We start from the raw sequence: 14,667 nt of genomic DNA on the forward strand, positions 1-14,667 counted from the left end.
TACTAATCTTTTGCTGCAACTGAGAATTGGCTTTATACTGCAGAAACGTTTTTGGGATTGCAATATTGAATCTGGCAGTTACAGGTTCCTACAAGAAAACAAATCAGTCCTACTAATATTTATATAGTTTATGCTTATGTTAGTATAACATGCAGCCTCAGTATAGAGGATTATATTGTTCATTTATTTATTCATTTTACCCATGTCCCACCACAATTTAGTGACTCTTAACTGTTACGATCATGATAAAAATGGCCTGGTAACGTTTTCTTTAAACAATGTAGATTCATCCTGAGTTATGTATCAAATGTGTTTCAAACAACAGGTCTGAACTGAAATTCAGTAGAAACCTGTTGATCAAAATAAATACTACTCTAAAAGAGAGTTTCAAAGTGTGCAGGTGTATGAATTTTTCCAAGGCGATATGAAAGCTTAAATGTCTGTTTAGTTCTTCATGCAACCTGTCAGGAAAAATATAAGAGGTAAAATGAAAGTGAGAAAGCACCTGCCACTTCAGATGACATCTGAAATTAAACTGGCAATCTTCGGAACAAAAAGGTATGATTTGCTCTAGAGTACAAAATGTTGCTTTGCTTACTTGAGATAGTAATTTCAACTGGACTAGGTGCAAAACTAGCAATCGGACATGATTGATTAAAATTTTCACAGCAGTGGGGCAAATAATTTAATTTCAAACAGCAGGGCAACTAAGTGCACAAAAACTGGTGCAGTCTTTTGATGGCCTCATAGATATTTTGACCTTCCTGTTATAGGATTTTACCCAACAAATTAATGCAAACTGACTTCATTAGGCATTTGTTCTCTTTCTCAAACAAGTGGTGACTTTCTGCATAATGAATTTTATCTTAACAAGGCTAAGACAAAATCGGAGAAGTACGCTATGAAAATCCTGACTTGCTGTTGCTGAACACAGCAACATCACTACTACCCCCCGGACTTCGTCAGCTTCCGGACCTTCGGACCTTCCGCCGCGAGCTTAAAACATACTTATTTAATTGCGCAGGATTGAGTTAGATTTTAAATTTATGGGTTTTAAATTGGGTTTTATTCTTATATTTTTAATTATTGGGCTTTTAGAATAAGTTTTTTAATTGTTTTTATATTGTATTTATGTGTTTTTTAAGTGCCTGTAAACCGCCCTGAGTCCTTCGGGAGATAGGGCGGTATATAAATATGATCAAATAAATAAATAAATAAATACTGTTATCTGGGTGGGTTATTAAAAAGAGTAAATTAAGAGAGAAAACTGGTAAAATGTAGGCTAGAAACTGGCATTTGTGACCCTTTCCCCTTTTAAATTTCTTAAGTCAAAATACAGAAGCCACTGACATCAAAAAGGATATTCAAATGGATAGATCAGCTTTCTTACCACAGGCATACATACTTAAACACATGGATACAAAAATGATGAAATATGTTTCCTCCTTTTGTACTTGCGTGCAACATTGCAAGTATCTAAGAGAAATTTGTTGCAACATCATATTAAGTATATCATTTCCTGCCTCTTTAGCAGATGCTTATACTACCTAAGTTTTCTGATAGCCCTTCTTCATTTTTAGACTTGCCCCTACCTCACTTTGGCCAATGTGTTTGTCTGGAAAGCCATTTACTAGATAGAAACAAATAGTATTTTTAAAAAATTACAAACAATTGATAAAGCCACACAACCTCCATCACTGGAGGTTTTTAAGAAGAGACTGGACAGCCATTTGTCCAGAATGCTATAGGGTCATCTGCTTGAGCAGGGGGTTGGACTAGAAGACCTCCAAGACCCCTCTCAACTCTGATATTGTGTTTATCTCCATTCAAAGGAAAATGGGAGAAATGAATGAAAAATGGATTCTGAATATAACTTCATTCAATTCTTAATAAAGTAGCATATTAAATATATTAATTTACAATATTGAGAGTTGTACTTGTTTCACCCCTTTCATTTAAAAAATCACTGATTTGAAAGTAACTACTACTGATGTGAATTATGTAATTAAAAAAGAAATTCTATCGGCTAGCATGACAGTGAGAACAATTAAGCAATGGAATGGCTGTAAATAGAGATAGGTCATGCCAATTGTAAAGATCTTTATTTCTTGACAATGAGAAGAATTAATCAGTGGAATGGCTTGCCTTCAGAAATTGTGGGTGCTCCTGCAGATTTAAAAAAAAAGATTGGACAGCCATTTGTCCAGAATGGTATAGAGTCTCCTGCTTGAGCACTTCCAACTCTGTTATTTATTCTACGCAAGACCAATGCAAAGAAATAACAGTGGAACACAATGCTGTATACCAATTCCAAAATGAAAAATGCAGGTTCCATCAAAAAACAAAAAACCCCCACTAAACACCCTTCTTCTAGCGTCCTTCTCAAGGACAACAAAATCCAAACACTTTTCTCAAAGCAGACCTTTAACTCTTGCCTTCCACAGGTTTCTTTTATGTCTTTCTAAAGCTGTGTGTCAACTACAAGTCTGAGCTATGGAACTGTCTTTTGTAATTCCTAGAATGGAACTATAGGCCCACTACGTTTCTCTTCTCAAGAAAAACAGTAGGTACTGGTTTCTGTGAGCAGGCACAAAGCTAGCCTACTTAAAACCAGAGCCAAAACCAGATAATATTTTCATCATTGGCACCATGCCAAGAAAGGTGAAGTTATCAGATGCTCCCATGCTTTGAATGCCTTTTCTTTCATTGCTGAAAAGAGCTCAAAGGAGCTGATAGAAGAGGAAGCTAACAAATTGAAGACAGATTTTCCAGATGCATTCCTAAATCTTGTCATCCTTCAAACTAAGCCACCCTCCTGTCCTGCATAATTAGATAGAAATACAATCTCATATGAATCCTACAGATAAAACAGTTGGCACATTAATTCTTGTGAATTAGGAAACTGTAATAATATCTGGCAGATTCATATCGGACTCTCTGTTCCTACCAGATGATATGAAATCTCAAGAGTGTGTGGAAAAAGTATTGCGAGCTAACCAGGTTTATCAATCCAATTGATAATATTGGGAGTGAATCTATCAGAATGAATCAATTTGGTATAGTGGTTAAAGCACCTGGTTAGAATCCTGGAGACTATGCATTCAGTCCTACCTTAAGGACAAGGCAGGCTGGGTGACCTTGAGCCAACCACTCTCTCTCACCCCTAAAAAGGTGGCAATGGCAAACCACTTCTGAAATCCTGTAAAACAACAACAACCCTGTAGGCAGTGGCCAAAAGTAATCACTTACTAAACAAAACCCTCCATCATAAGACCTGGAAAGTCTTGCCAACTATAGCTTTATTATGCACTGTCATGGGGTCTGGAAAAAAATCTCTATAATATATAATATAATATAATATAATCGCTATTAGACTCTAGAGCTGAATCCAAGCTTCCTCTCTACAAAGTGGCCAACAAGGCTGACCGTATAATTGGCTCATCATCATCACCTGTTAAGACCTGTCTAGCTCATCATCACCACAGTTAAGATCTGCCCATAGAAAAGAGACATCCAAAATCAAGTGTACTTCTCTCATCACCTGAGACTCAATATTTGGGGGGGGGGGAGGAATTCATTCAATGTAATCAAGAAACATCAAGGGAGAAGTTTCTGATTTACCCCAACACAAAAGGCCAAATCACACTGAACCCCAATCAAAGCTTAATTCATCTTCCCAACAACCAAAGTGGGGAAATCTGTAGCATTTTATTACGTTTAATGTAAACCAGGGATGTCCAAACTTGGCCCCTTGAAGAGTGATGGACTTCAATTCCCAGAATTCCCCAGCCTATCCAACATTTTCTTAAAAACTTCCAGTGTTGGAGCATTCACAACTTCTGCAGGCAAGTTGTTCCACTGGTTAATTGTTCTAACTGTCAGGAAATTTCTCTTTAGTTCTAAGTTGCTTATCTCCTTGATTAGTTTCCACCCATTGCTTCTTGTTTTACCCTCAGGTGGTTTGGAGAATAGTTTGACTCTCTCCTATAGCTCAAGCTGGCTGGGGAATTCTGGGAGTTGAAGTCCACCACTCTTCAAGGGGCCAAGTTTGGACACCCCTGACGTAAACCATCAAAGAATTCTGACCACCCCCAGCCAACACAGACAGGCAAGACACCAGAATATAAACTGACAGCAAACAGCACTCCTTTACAAAACACTGATGATGTTACCTAATTAGGGTAATGAAACGTCTTTAAGATAACAAGCAAGCTCAGAGAGCACCAAAGACCTCTTATTGTGACTTTCTCCGATATTGTAACCTGTTATACGTTGTACTGACAGAGAGTAAAGACGCTGACTCTCGCTTGTAGCCATTTGAACCCCCACTCCCGAACCCGAGCAATGCTTGATGCGCCAAGAACTGATCCCTTACCCAAGACTCTTAAATTACTCCAGATCCAGCAAACTCCTCAATCGCTCTTGAGAGGCGGGACTTTCTTTTTAAACTTTAGGCAAAGGAGGAACCTAAGGCAAGCAACCGGCCGGAAAACTTCCTACCGTCTTTTGATATAAAGCAGCGACTTTGCTGCTGGATCACAGGAGCCCCTAAAACTACTCCTTGCAATACACGTCTAGGCAGCGTACTTACTGGATTAAAATCGCCTTTTCCTTTTTACTGGCCGCTCTGACTGGCTTTAGTTCGTCCCCGTCAGCCTGAAGATCAGTCATGAGCACCATCGAGAAGCAGAAGTTCGCCTGTGATCTGTCGTCTCCTCTGGCTCTTCTCCCCCTCCTTCTCCCTGCTGATAATATTCAAATAGGAGTCCCTCCGAGCATTGCTAGCGTTTCCTCCTTCCTATCACATTACACTACTTCGCAAGCTCAAAGCACAAAACTAGACCGAGCGCGGTTTTTTTTCCCCCCCTTAGTCCCTTAACTAACCTGAGCGAGTTTGAACTGGTATGGTTGCCCGCCCAGTCTTATAGGCTGATGCACAGAGGGAGGAGAGAAGGAAAGTCCGGGAGGGAGCCAGCCTTCTTCTTCTCCTCGACCCACAAACTCTGGAAGGAAAAAGAAAAACCAGTCCCACCAGCTCGTCCGAGATTCAGCCGATTACTCAAGCGCGGAAACTACAGCTCCTTTTACAGCTCAGCAGCTTTGAAAAAGTCAGATGGTGGGTTTTTTAAAAATAAAAAATAAAAAATTGAGAGAAGATGGAGATCAGGGTGGGACTGAGAGGACTGAAGCAATGAAATCTGTATTAAAAGTCTGCCCAAAGTGAAACGTGTGAATGGAGTGGGGGGGAAAAAGTTGGAAGGTCATTTTGGCCTGATCCTAAGCTCTTGATAGGACTCTCATCAAGGCAGGTTAGGTCAGGGCTCTCCAACCTTGGCAACTTTAAGCCTGGCGGACTTCAACTCCCAGAATTCAAAGCTGGCTGGGGGGTTCTGGGAGTTGAAGTCCGCCAGGCTTAAAGTTGCCAAGGTTGGAGAGCCCTGCCTTAGGTGACTCTAAGGCTTATTACAGAGCTTAAATGATTCACAGCTGGATGTTTCCTGCTCAGCTATTGTCACTCCATGGCTTATGAATACAAAAGGACCTCCTGAATGTTTCATGTGGGAATGGCAATGAGAAGAGAAAAGGCCCTTTGGTCCCTGGAGCCTGATCTCACCTGAGGACTCACCTGGCTGCTTGGCTTGAAACAATGGCAGTGAGCTGTATGGAGATTGGCAATGGGGACAGGAAATTGCAGATTGGGCAAATTTTCTGCTGATTTGACGAATAGGTGGGGAGTGATTCAGTTTCCCAGTGTGGAAGGCCTTGAGGCAGGTAACCTACAGGTTCCAAGCATGGAGAACCCACTCACTGCTCCCATACTGGTAGTCTAGGAATCTGGCCTTGTTTGGCAGATAGGATGGTATTGTTTTAGGTGGCTTTCTCTGATTGAAAACCTAGCAGTTGGGTTTTTGGGCTCTTTGAACTTATGGTATTCAGAAGACCAGGCTCAGAGAATATAAAGAACCCAGAAGTTCAACTCTAAGCTATGTAACTCTACGGGTCCAACTGTAGGAAGTTAGCACTCTCCCCTCTCTTAGAAGAATGAAATATGTTAGAAAATATGAAAAAAGGTGGAATATTATATTTCCCTGAATGAGAAATGGAGAAACATGTTTTAAGGACAAAGCAGATCCCTGCAGCTTCCTGCCTCCCATCACCTTTGTCAATGGGCTAGAGGCAGAAACTCATTTCCCCCACCTTTATCAATGGGCCATCATCTGCAACACAATAGGACACATTTAGCAACAGAAACTCACTATATGGCACCTGGGAAAATTACATCAGCCAGCAAGCTAGCTAAGACCCCCACCCCTGGGAGTCTGACAACCAATCAGGGTGCTCTTCCTGTGCCCTGGGAAGTTCAAAGCTCAGAAAGGGCATAAAACCAACCCTTAGTATCTCATTCCTTTTCTGTTCAGGAACTCAAACCACGTGATCCTGACCACCATTAAACCATCTTTCCAAGCAGTCTCCATGTTTCCAGTGTCTTTTTCCCCATTTGGAACTGAATCCAGATGACATTTCTTCCAACACAACTAAGCCCAAAATTTCTGTTATTAAGCAAGTGAGTTAAGTGACCTTCAACGGATTTTATGATTTTTTTTGCTACTTTTTGCTACAGTTAAGCAAATCACTGCAGTTGTTGTGAATTACATGGTTGGTAAATGATTTCAGCTTCCCCCATTGACTTTGCTTGACAGAAGCTGGCTGGGAAAGTTATGAATGGATTCCCATGACCCTGGAACAGTGCAATAAATACATGCCGGTTGCTAAGTGCCTGAATTTTGATTTGTGTGTCCATGGGGTGCAACTGTTGTGAAAATGGTCAAAAGTCACATTTTTTCAATGCCATTGTAACTTCAAATGGTCACTTAGGGAATGATTATAAGTCAAGCATTACCTGTTGTAATATAAGGTTGGCCTAATGTTCCAGAATGGTTGGCCAAGTAAATTGGGCATTCTGAGAGTTTTAGTCCAAACATTTTGAGAGTGGAGGAACGTGAACCCCGCCACCCGGTTTTGAGCTACTATTGTCTTAAGAGTAGTAAACTAATAGCTTGTTATTAGTTGATGTCAGTGTTTCTCAGTTTTAACAACTTTTAAGATGTACGGTGAATTGATGCGGGTGAAGGAGGAGAGTGCAAAAGTTGGCTTGAAACTCAACATTAAGAAAACTAAAATCATGGCATCTGTCCCTTTCAATTCCTGGCAGATAGATGGTGAAGAAATGGAGGTAGTGACAGATTTTATTTTCCTGGGCTCCAAGATCACCACAGATGGGGACTGCAGCCAAGAAATTAAAAGATGCTTGCTCCTGGGGAGGAAAGCTATGGCAAATCTAGACAGTGTACTAAAAAGCAGAGACATCACCCTGCCAACAAAAGTGCGTATAGTCAAAGTGGTTTTCCCAGTTGCAATGTATGGCTGTGAAGGTTGGACCATAAGAAAGGCTGAGCGCCAAAGAATTGAGGCCTTTGAACTCTGGTGCTGAAGAAGAGTCCTGCGAGTCCCTTGGACTGCAAGGCAAACAAACAAGTCAGTTATAGAGGAGATCAACCCTGACTGCTCTTTAGAAGGCCAGATGCTGAAGATGAAACTGAAATACTTTGGCCACCTAATGAGAAAGAAGGACTCACTGGAGAAGAGCCTAATGCTGGGAAAGATTGAGGGCAAAAGAAGAACGGGATGACAGAGAACGAGGTGGCTGGATGGAGTCACTGAAGCAGTAGGCATGAGTTTAAATGGACTCCAGAGGATGGTAGAGGACAGGAAGGCCTGGAGGAATGTTGTCCATGGGGTTGCAATGGGTCAGACACGACTTCGCAACTAACAACAACAAAAAGATGTACGGACTTCCTGTACATCTTAAAACTCCCAGAATCCCCTAGCCAACTGGATGGGAAATTATGGGAACTGAAGTCCATATATCTTAAAGTCGCCAAAGTTGAGGTTCTATTATGTCATCTTTTTTTAGCTGCTTGGACAGCATTAAAAAAAATGAGGACAGGATTTTATTTGCATTTTTAACCAGAGAGCCCATCGTTTGTCCTGCTTTATTGTCTTGAATCTCTTAAAAATGACAAGGCCTAACAATGAAAACTTGGAGGAATCAACACAATTACTCTTTGTGTTTCCCTCTTTAGTAGACTTACATTCTCTTTCCCCAGGGGTCACTTAACCTGCAATGACTTTCAAAACATTCAGCCAGATTTCCTAACACAATTACCACATAGATGTTATTGCTCTGGAACACACTTTTTTCTTGTGTAACTGTTAACTGATTTCAAATCTTTTGTATGTTTCCCGTAAGGATTATGTCATTTAGAGTAGCTATCCTCCTTTTTTTTAACCTCTAGGACACTTTATGAAAGTATAGCTGTGAAATGACGCTGAGCTTGTCGATCGAAAGGTCGGCAGTTCAGCGGTTTGAATCCCTAGTGCTGCATAATGGGGTGAGCTCCCGTTACTTGTCCCAGCTTCTGCCAACCTAGCAGTTTGAAAGCATGTAAAAAATGCAAGTAGAAAAATAGGGACCACCTTTGGAGGGAAGGTAACAGCGTTCTGTGCGCCTTTGGCATTTAGTCATGCCGGCCACATGACCACAGAGATGTCTTCGGACAGCGCTGGCTCTTCGGCTTTGAAACAGAGATGAGCACCACCTCCTAGAGTCGGGAACGATTAGCACATATGTGCGAGGGGAACCTTTACCTTTTACTGGAATTCAGGTTAGCATTCTGATATGATCTGAATCTCCTGGAGTTGAGTAGTTAGCCACAACATTTTGCAGTTGATTGTGCTCATGGTTTTCACTCATCATACTCAGAAATATGTGGAATTTCGAGATTCTGAGGACAGTAGAGACCTCTGTGGGCATCCTCTATTGCTAGTGGGTTTTCATTTGAAACAGATGAGGAATAAAATCACACTAAATTCATACTGTATATCAGGGCTGTCAAACTTGTGGCCTGCGGGCTGGATGTGTCAATTGCTGGCCACACCCTGCCCGGTTTAGTGAAGGGGAAAAAGTTCTGATACGTCACATGACGTCGCCATACTGACACAAGTTTGACACCCCTGCTGCATATGGGCTGATCTGATCTGTGTTTCCCAGACTAACATATAACTTGGAAATCTTGCAGCTCTGTCAGTTCTGATTGGCCTGACATTTCCTGGCTTAAAACATATTAAAATAAATTTAAAAATGGGTGAAAGTACACTTGACATATATTTTACACATTCAAGTGTAAATTTTCATGCAAATTAAAAAGATGTAGTTTAATGCAGAAAGAGGGTGGAAGGAATTATTATACCCACTTGTGAAACTGTATTTTCTAAATATAGTGATTCCCCAGTTTCTAGGATGAATCATCATTCCCTATGGAAGTATGTAAGATAGAGCACAATATTAAAATTGTGATACAACTTGGATGTAACTATTTAAATCATCTTGTTCTAGAAAATACTATTACCAATTCTTGCAACTGAACCAGAATCACTGGCACTTATTTGCATTATATTGTTATCAAATTAATTTATTAAAAAACATTCATAGTCACATGGCATTAACTAAACTGAATTAAATACAATTTAAAAATTGTATTTTTAAAACAAATTCATTTCATTCAAAAGTAAGAGTATGCAATATTTATTTAAAATAAAGATATAATTTCAAAAAATATTTCAATACGTAGGCAAAGAAAATTACTGAGGTTATAAAACTGGTGCTTGGTATAAGGATAATAAAGATTGACCATATCAGGCAAAGAGCATTAAGTTATTTTTATAATGTGAAAAAGAATATAAATCTTTGAGATCAGGACCAAAATCTCCATTATTTGTAAATACAAAAAAAAATTAAGTAAAAAAAATCTACTAAAAATAGTATGTGTAAGCATTTGGTTGCTGTCTTTCCCCTTCTTTGCATTCTGATTTACAGTGTTTATAAACATACACTTTAAATACCACACTTTAAAAGTTTATATTTGTTTTGCTCTGTTATCTATCTGTCTATCTATCTATCCTATCTATCCTATCTATCCTATCTGTCTGTCTGTCTGTCTGTCTGTCTGTCTGTCTGTCTATCTATCTATCTATCTATCTATCTATCTATCTATCTATCTATCTATCTATCTATCTATCTATCTATCTATCTATCATACAGTATGTGTGTACACTATTCATTTTGCCATTGCTATTCTCCAAATTTAAGTTCCCAAGGCAATGTTTGCTTTCCAGCCAACGAATACATGGCCAATTTTGTGAAGAATCAGTGTGTGGTGCAGTGATTTTTTCCCTCACAGTTGCCACTCTATGAGTTAGGTTGGACTGAAAGACAATGATTGGTTTAAAGTCACAATAGACTTTTTTGAGGGGGGGGGATGAAAGAAAATTCAATGCACTCTGCTTTGGCTAGCATATAAATCAGTTAACAAAAGGAAGAAATAAAACTATTTTAGTAGTTGAAAAATAGCTGCCGCAGTGAGATTGGTTGGGCCTATTCATGAAGGGCTCCCTAGTTTTTGTAAATAGTCAGAACATCAATTTATTAAAGGAGAAACTATTGAGGATTCTAAGAACCACTTCATCTTAAATTTATCTTTTTTCCTCAGTAGTAAGGCACCTATTCAGATCAAGCATCAGGCTCCAGCCATTCACCATGTTTATTTTTCTAGGATACTAACATGATCTGTGTCAGGCCCGGAGGTATTCTTGGAAATAAAGCTGAAAAACTGATACGTTTTGTGTAACATGTCAGTTTCACATTTAATTTCTTTTAATTAATTTTTTTAAGGCAAAGGGAGCAGGGAGCCTTGCAGAAGCAGATTGCCAGTTTGTCACATTAGTTATTTATGGCGAAAATGTGCTATCCTGCTGACTAATATAAATAATTTTCAAGCTAGTTTCATCAAATTAATAGAAAAATTATAATCAACAAATGTAAACAATAGATACTTTATAAAATCATTAAAGGAACTAATTTTTTTTAAAAAATATATGATTGCCAGATAAAATACAGGGTTGTGAAAGACAACTTGAGCTATTTAAATCAATAACATAATTTTACTAAAGGAAAAACAGTACAAGTTATAAATCTTAACTTGTGTTTTTTGTAGATTGTTCTTCTGTTCTAATTTTCCATCCTCAAAGCTATTTTTGGCATAAACACTTCTTTAGGAAATTTATTTTCCTCTACATTGGCCAGTCTTGAAGATTGATTGTATTGAAGTATTGAAGATTGATCATTCCACATATATGAAGATTGATCATTCCACATTTTAATCATCCTTTGGTTGGACTTGGAACGATCACGCTATCATTTCATCCTTTGTGTGTTTGCTTTAGTAAAGAACTGGGAAGCTGGAAAAAAGTACTCAGTTCCCTACTGTCAGTTCAATAAAACAGTCTGAGTGGAGTTATGATTTACTGTGTTCACATGAATTCCATCTAAATATGTATCTTTCCTTAGGAAGTTGAACATTATGAACAGCAGATTTATAACAATCCGTAAGGTCCTCTCCATGAAGTAAAGAGTGCAGACAGCCAATGTTTCCTATAGTATAATCAGGAGCTGGCAGAAGTATATAATGTGTGAAAAACAGTAATTTATTTAGCTTATAGTTATCTAGAATCTGCAAATATGAAATTCCTTAAAAAGACAAAAATGAATTTAGGCTTTGGAGGTGGAGAAGTGTGCATTCTTATTCTGCTTGAAATAATGTTCATTATATTAATTACACCTCAGTATAATAGAGATAGATGTTATCCAATGTATCACTATCTTTCTGGGAACACTGGCCATCGGATCAGGCTGCTTGCCTTTTGCCAGCATGCCATATCTATTTTTTGAGTGAATTGACTGTCCTGCTGTGTGGTATTTCACTGACATAATCACGAGTTTAAATGAGCTAAGTGAGTTTTCATTTAACTAAGATTTTTAAAAAGATTTCAGAATAGGTGCATGCAATTCCCATAGCCTGTTCTACATCATGTAACCACATGTAGGTAAGGACTGCATTTGCATATTTATTGGTGTTCTGTGATAACTAAAGAATTTACTCCATATTAAAATTGCCAGGCCCAATGAAGAAAAACATCTTCCCAGAACAGATCTACTGATTTTCTGCAGGATTGACAGGAAAATCACACTTGGTGCCAGTCTGATATTTATATATCAGTACATATATGGTGTATATATGGTATATATACAGGATACGATAGACACGGTATATATATATATATGTACCATCTATCTATCTATCTATCTATCTATCTATCTATCTATCTATCTATCTATCTATCTATCTATCTATCTATCAATCTATCTATCTATCTTTCAGAACTACAGTACTCAGCTCCTAGAACTCATTTATATTAAAGTCTTCTAGAAAATCTACTGTGTGTTATGTTATACAGATAAAGAAGGAAGTGCTGTGGAAGGGAGCAACAACTGGTTAACCATTTGTCCAGACTGAGGTGAATGAGTTTTTGGGATTGAGCATCATTCTTTGCTGTGAGCATGTTGATCACTGCATTTTAAAAAGTAGTTTTGGGCAAGCTATATTATTTAGGAAAATCAAACTAAATATGATTATATTAACGGTTACTTTAAATTGACTGTGCATAATGTATGATTGATAGACATCCCTGGGTGATGGAATGTGTGGATGATCTTGGAGAATAAATGTTGCCTAGGAGACAAGCAGACAAGAGAGATAGTAGCTCCCAGTGACTTAATTGTCTAAAAAGGAAACTTAGGAAGGACCTGTCCTGATGGATCAAGGAGTTAATAGTGGTGATGGGAAATTTGTAATTTTAGCTTGCAAGAGGCTGTTTACTTAGCCTCATAAAAAGTGAAATTCACTCATCTAGTCATGTTTTCTGTGTGTTTACCAGGGGGGTAGAGACACTGTCACCTGTTGGGTCATCCTTTGAGACATTCTGATGTGGCCAGAATGAATATTAAATTTTAGGCCAACTATATATATTTTCCCCCTCCAGTGCTAGATGGTCCTGTGATTCATTCAAGAAGACTATATAAACAGAAAACTAATTGTAGTGGCTTCATTAATAAGTCAATATTTACTTACCTAAACAGATAAACAGAATGACCACAGCTGCGGAACAAAGCAATGGAGATGGCAGTGACTACCAACTTCCTGCCAACTTCCTCATTGATTTTGCTTGTGAGAAGCTGGCAGCAAGAATTGGAAATTGTGATCATATGGCCCCAAGGATACTGCAATGGCCACAACTTTGTAAATAAAACTGGTCTAAACGCCATGGAAATTTAAATTCCACAGAACTAATCGAAACTAGATTTCTTATCCATACATAGCGAATTAGTATATAGTATACTATATACTATATATACTATAGTATATAGTATATAGATGTCTCATGCCTATAACAATTTTTTCCTTCTCTCAAATTAAAATGTTTGGTATAGGAGTAGCTTTCTGCTGCCAAACTAATTTTTCCAGTTCAAGCTGGTGCATAAATTGTAATTCTCTCTTAAATATATAAAACCAGCATTAATTTTTCTTATGCAAATCCTAAAGGAAAAAAAAAAAAGGGGGGGGGGACAAGTAATGACACAGAAGAATTAATGGAGCTATGAAACATTTTTAAAGAAAAAAATTATCTAGATTTGGAGTGGTGAAGTGCACCATTCCCATTTAATTTCTATTAAAACATTAATGGTTTGATGTGACCTTATGTTTCAAGCTTACAGAATCTTATAAAAGATAAATAGGAAATTGAGCAGTGAATGTGAATGGGCAATCTCAAACTGTGAGCTTTTATTCTGTAAAAAGATCCTGTTACGCAAGTATGAGAATCAATAGTAGCTGTATTATTATGTAGTCTTAATAGCCTATGTATTATGGATGCAGTAAAACATATCCCTGAAAAGCAAATGTAACACAGCTATTCATTCCAGCTATCTATACCCCAAAGGCCCATCTAGACGATTAACAAAATTGCACTTTGCCGTTAGTGTGACATTCTAATCCTGATCTACTACCAGAAGTGTTGTCTATAGAGATGAATAAAAGTCACTACTGTAGTTCCAATCCATCGTTGCTCAAGAAACATGACATCAAAGAATTTTTTAAAAGATACACTAATGAAGAAATTGAATGGAAGAAACTTATGAATGAATATGCACAACATTGAAATGTACTAAGAACAAGTTTCCATTCCATTTTTCCATCCTTAATATTTTAGAATTGTTAGTAGGACTAATCATTAATGTTTGTCCTGTTACTTACCTTTTAAAAAAACTGGTAATCTGTGATCATCCTCTAGATTTCTAAGAATATGTCTTTTTATTCGATCCAGTTTTTCCCCCCTTTTGGGTGTAGTGATAAGGACATTGGACTGGAAATAACAATAGCACTTAGACCTATATACTGCTTCATAGTGTTTTGCAGCCCACTCTAAGTGGTTTACAAAGTCAGCACATTGCCCCCAACAATCTGTGTCCTCATTTTACTGACCTTGGAAAGATGGAAGGCTGAGTCAACCTTAAACTGGTCAGGATTGAACTCTTGGCAGTGGGAATGCAGAATTAACCTGCAATATTGCATTCTAACCATTGTGCCACCATGGAAATTGGAAAACCAAGATTTAAATCTAGAATCATGGAACACTTAGGATGAGACATTG

General features: G+C 38.2%; 1 protein-coding gene across 2 annotated transcripts in view; it reads right to left on the reverse strand.

Moving 5' to 3' along the window:
* GRAMD2B (GRAM domain containing 2B) overlaps positions 1 to 4,980 on the reverse strand; it is a 42,521-nt gene extending 37,541 nt beyond the window's left edge. The window contains exons 1-2 of one of the 2 annotated variants that reach the window (XM_058170580.1): positions 4,885 to 4,980; positions 4,592 to 4,742 (exon numbers count right to left, since the gene is read on the reverse strand). In XM_058170580.1, the coding sequence (XP_058026563.1) occupies positions 4,592 to 4,680 (89 nt within the window). In that variant the 5' untranslated portion in view covers positions 4,681 to 4,742; positions 4,885 to 4,980. The other variant, XM_058170581.1, reaches the window with a different exon arrangement.
* Positions 4,981 to 14,667: the final 9,687 nt, after the last annotated feature.

This window comes from Ahaetulla prasina, chromosome 2 (genome assembly GCF_028640845.1).
Source record: "Ahaetulla prasina isolate Xishuangbanna chromosome 2, ASM2864084v1, whole genome shotgun sequence".
Taxonomy (NCBI): Eukaryota; Metazoa; Chordata; class Lepidosauria; order Squamata; family Colubridae; genus Ahaetulla; species Ahaetulla prasina.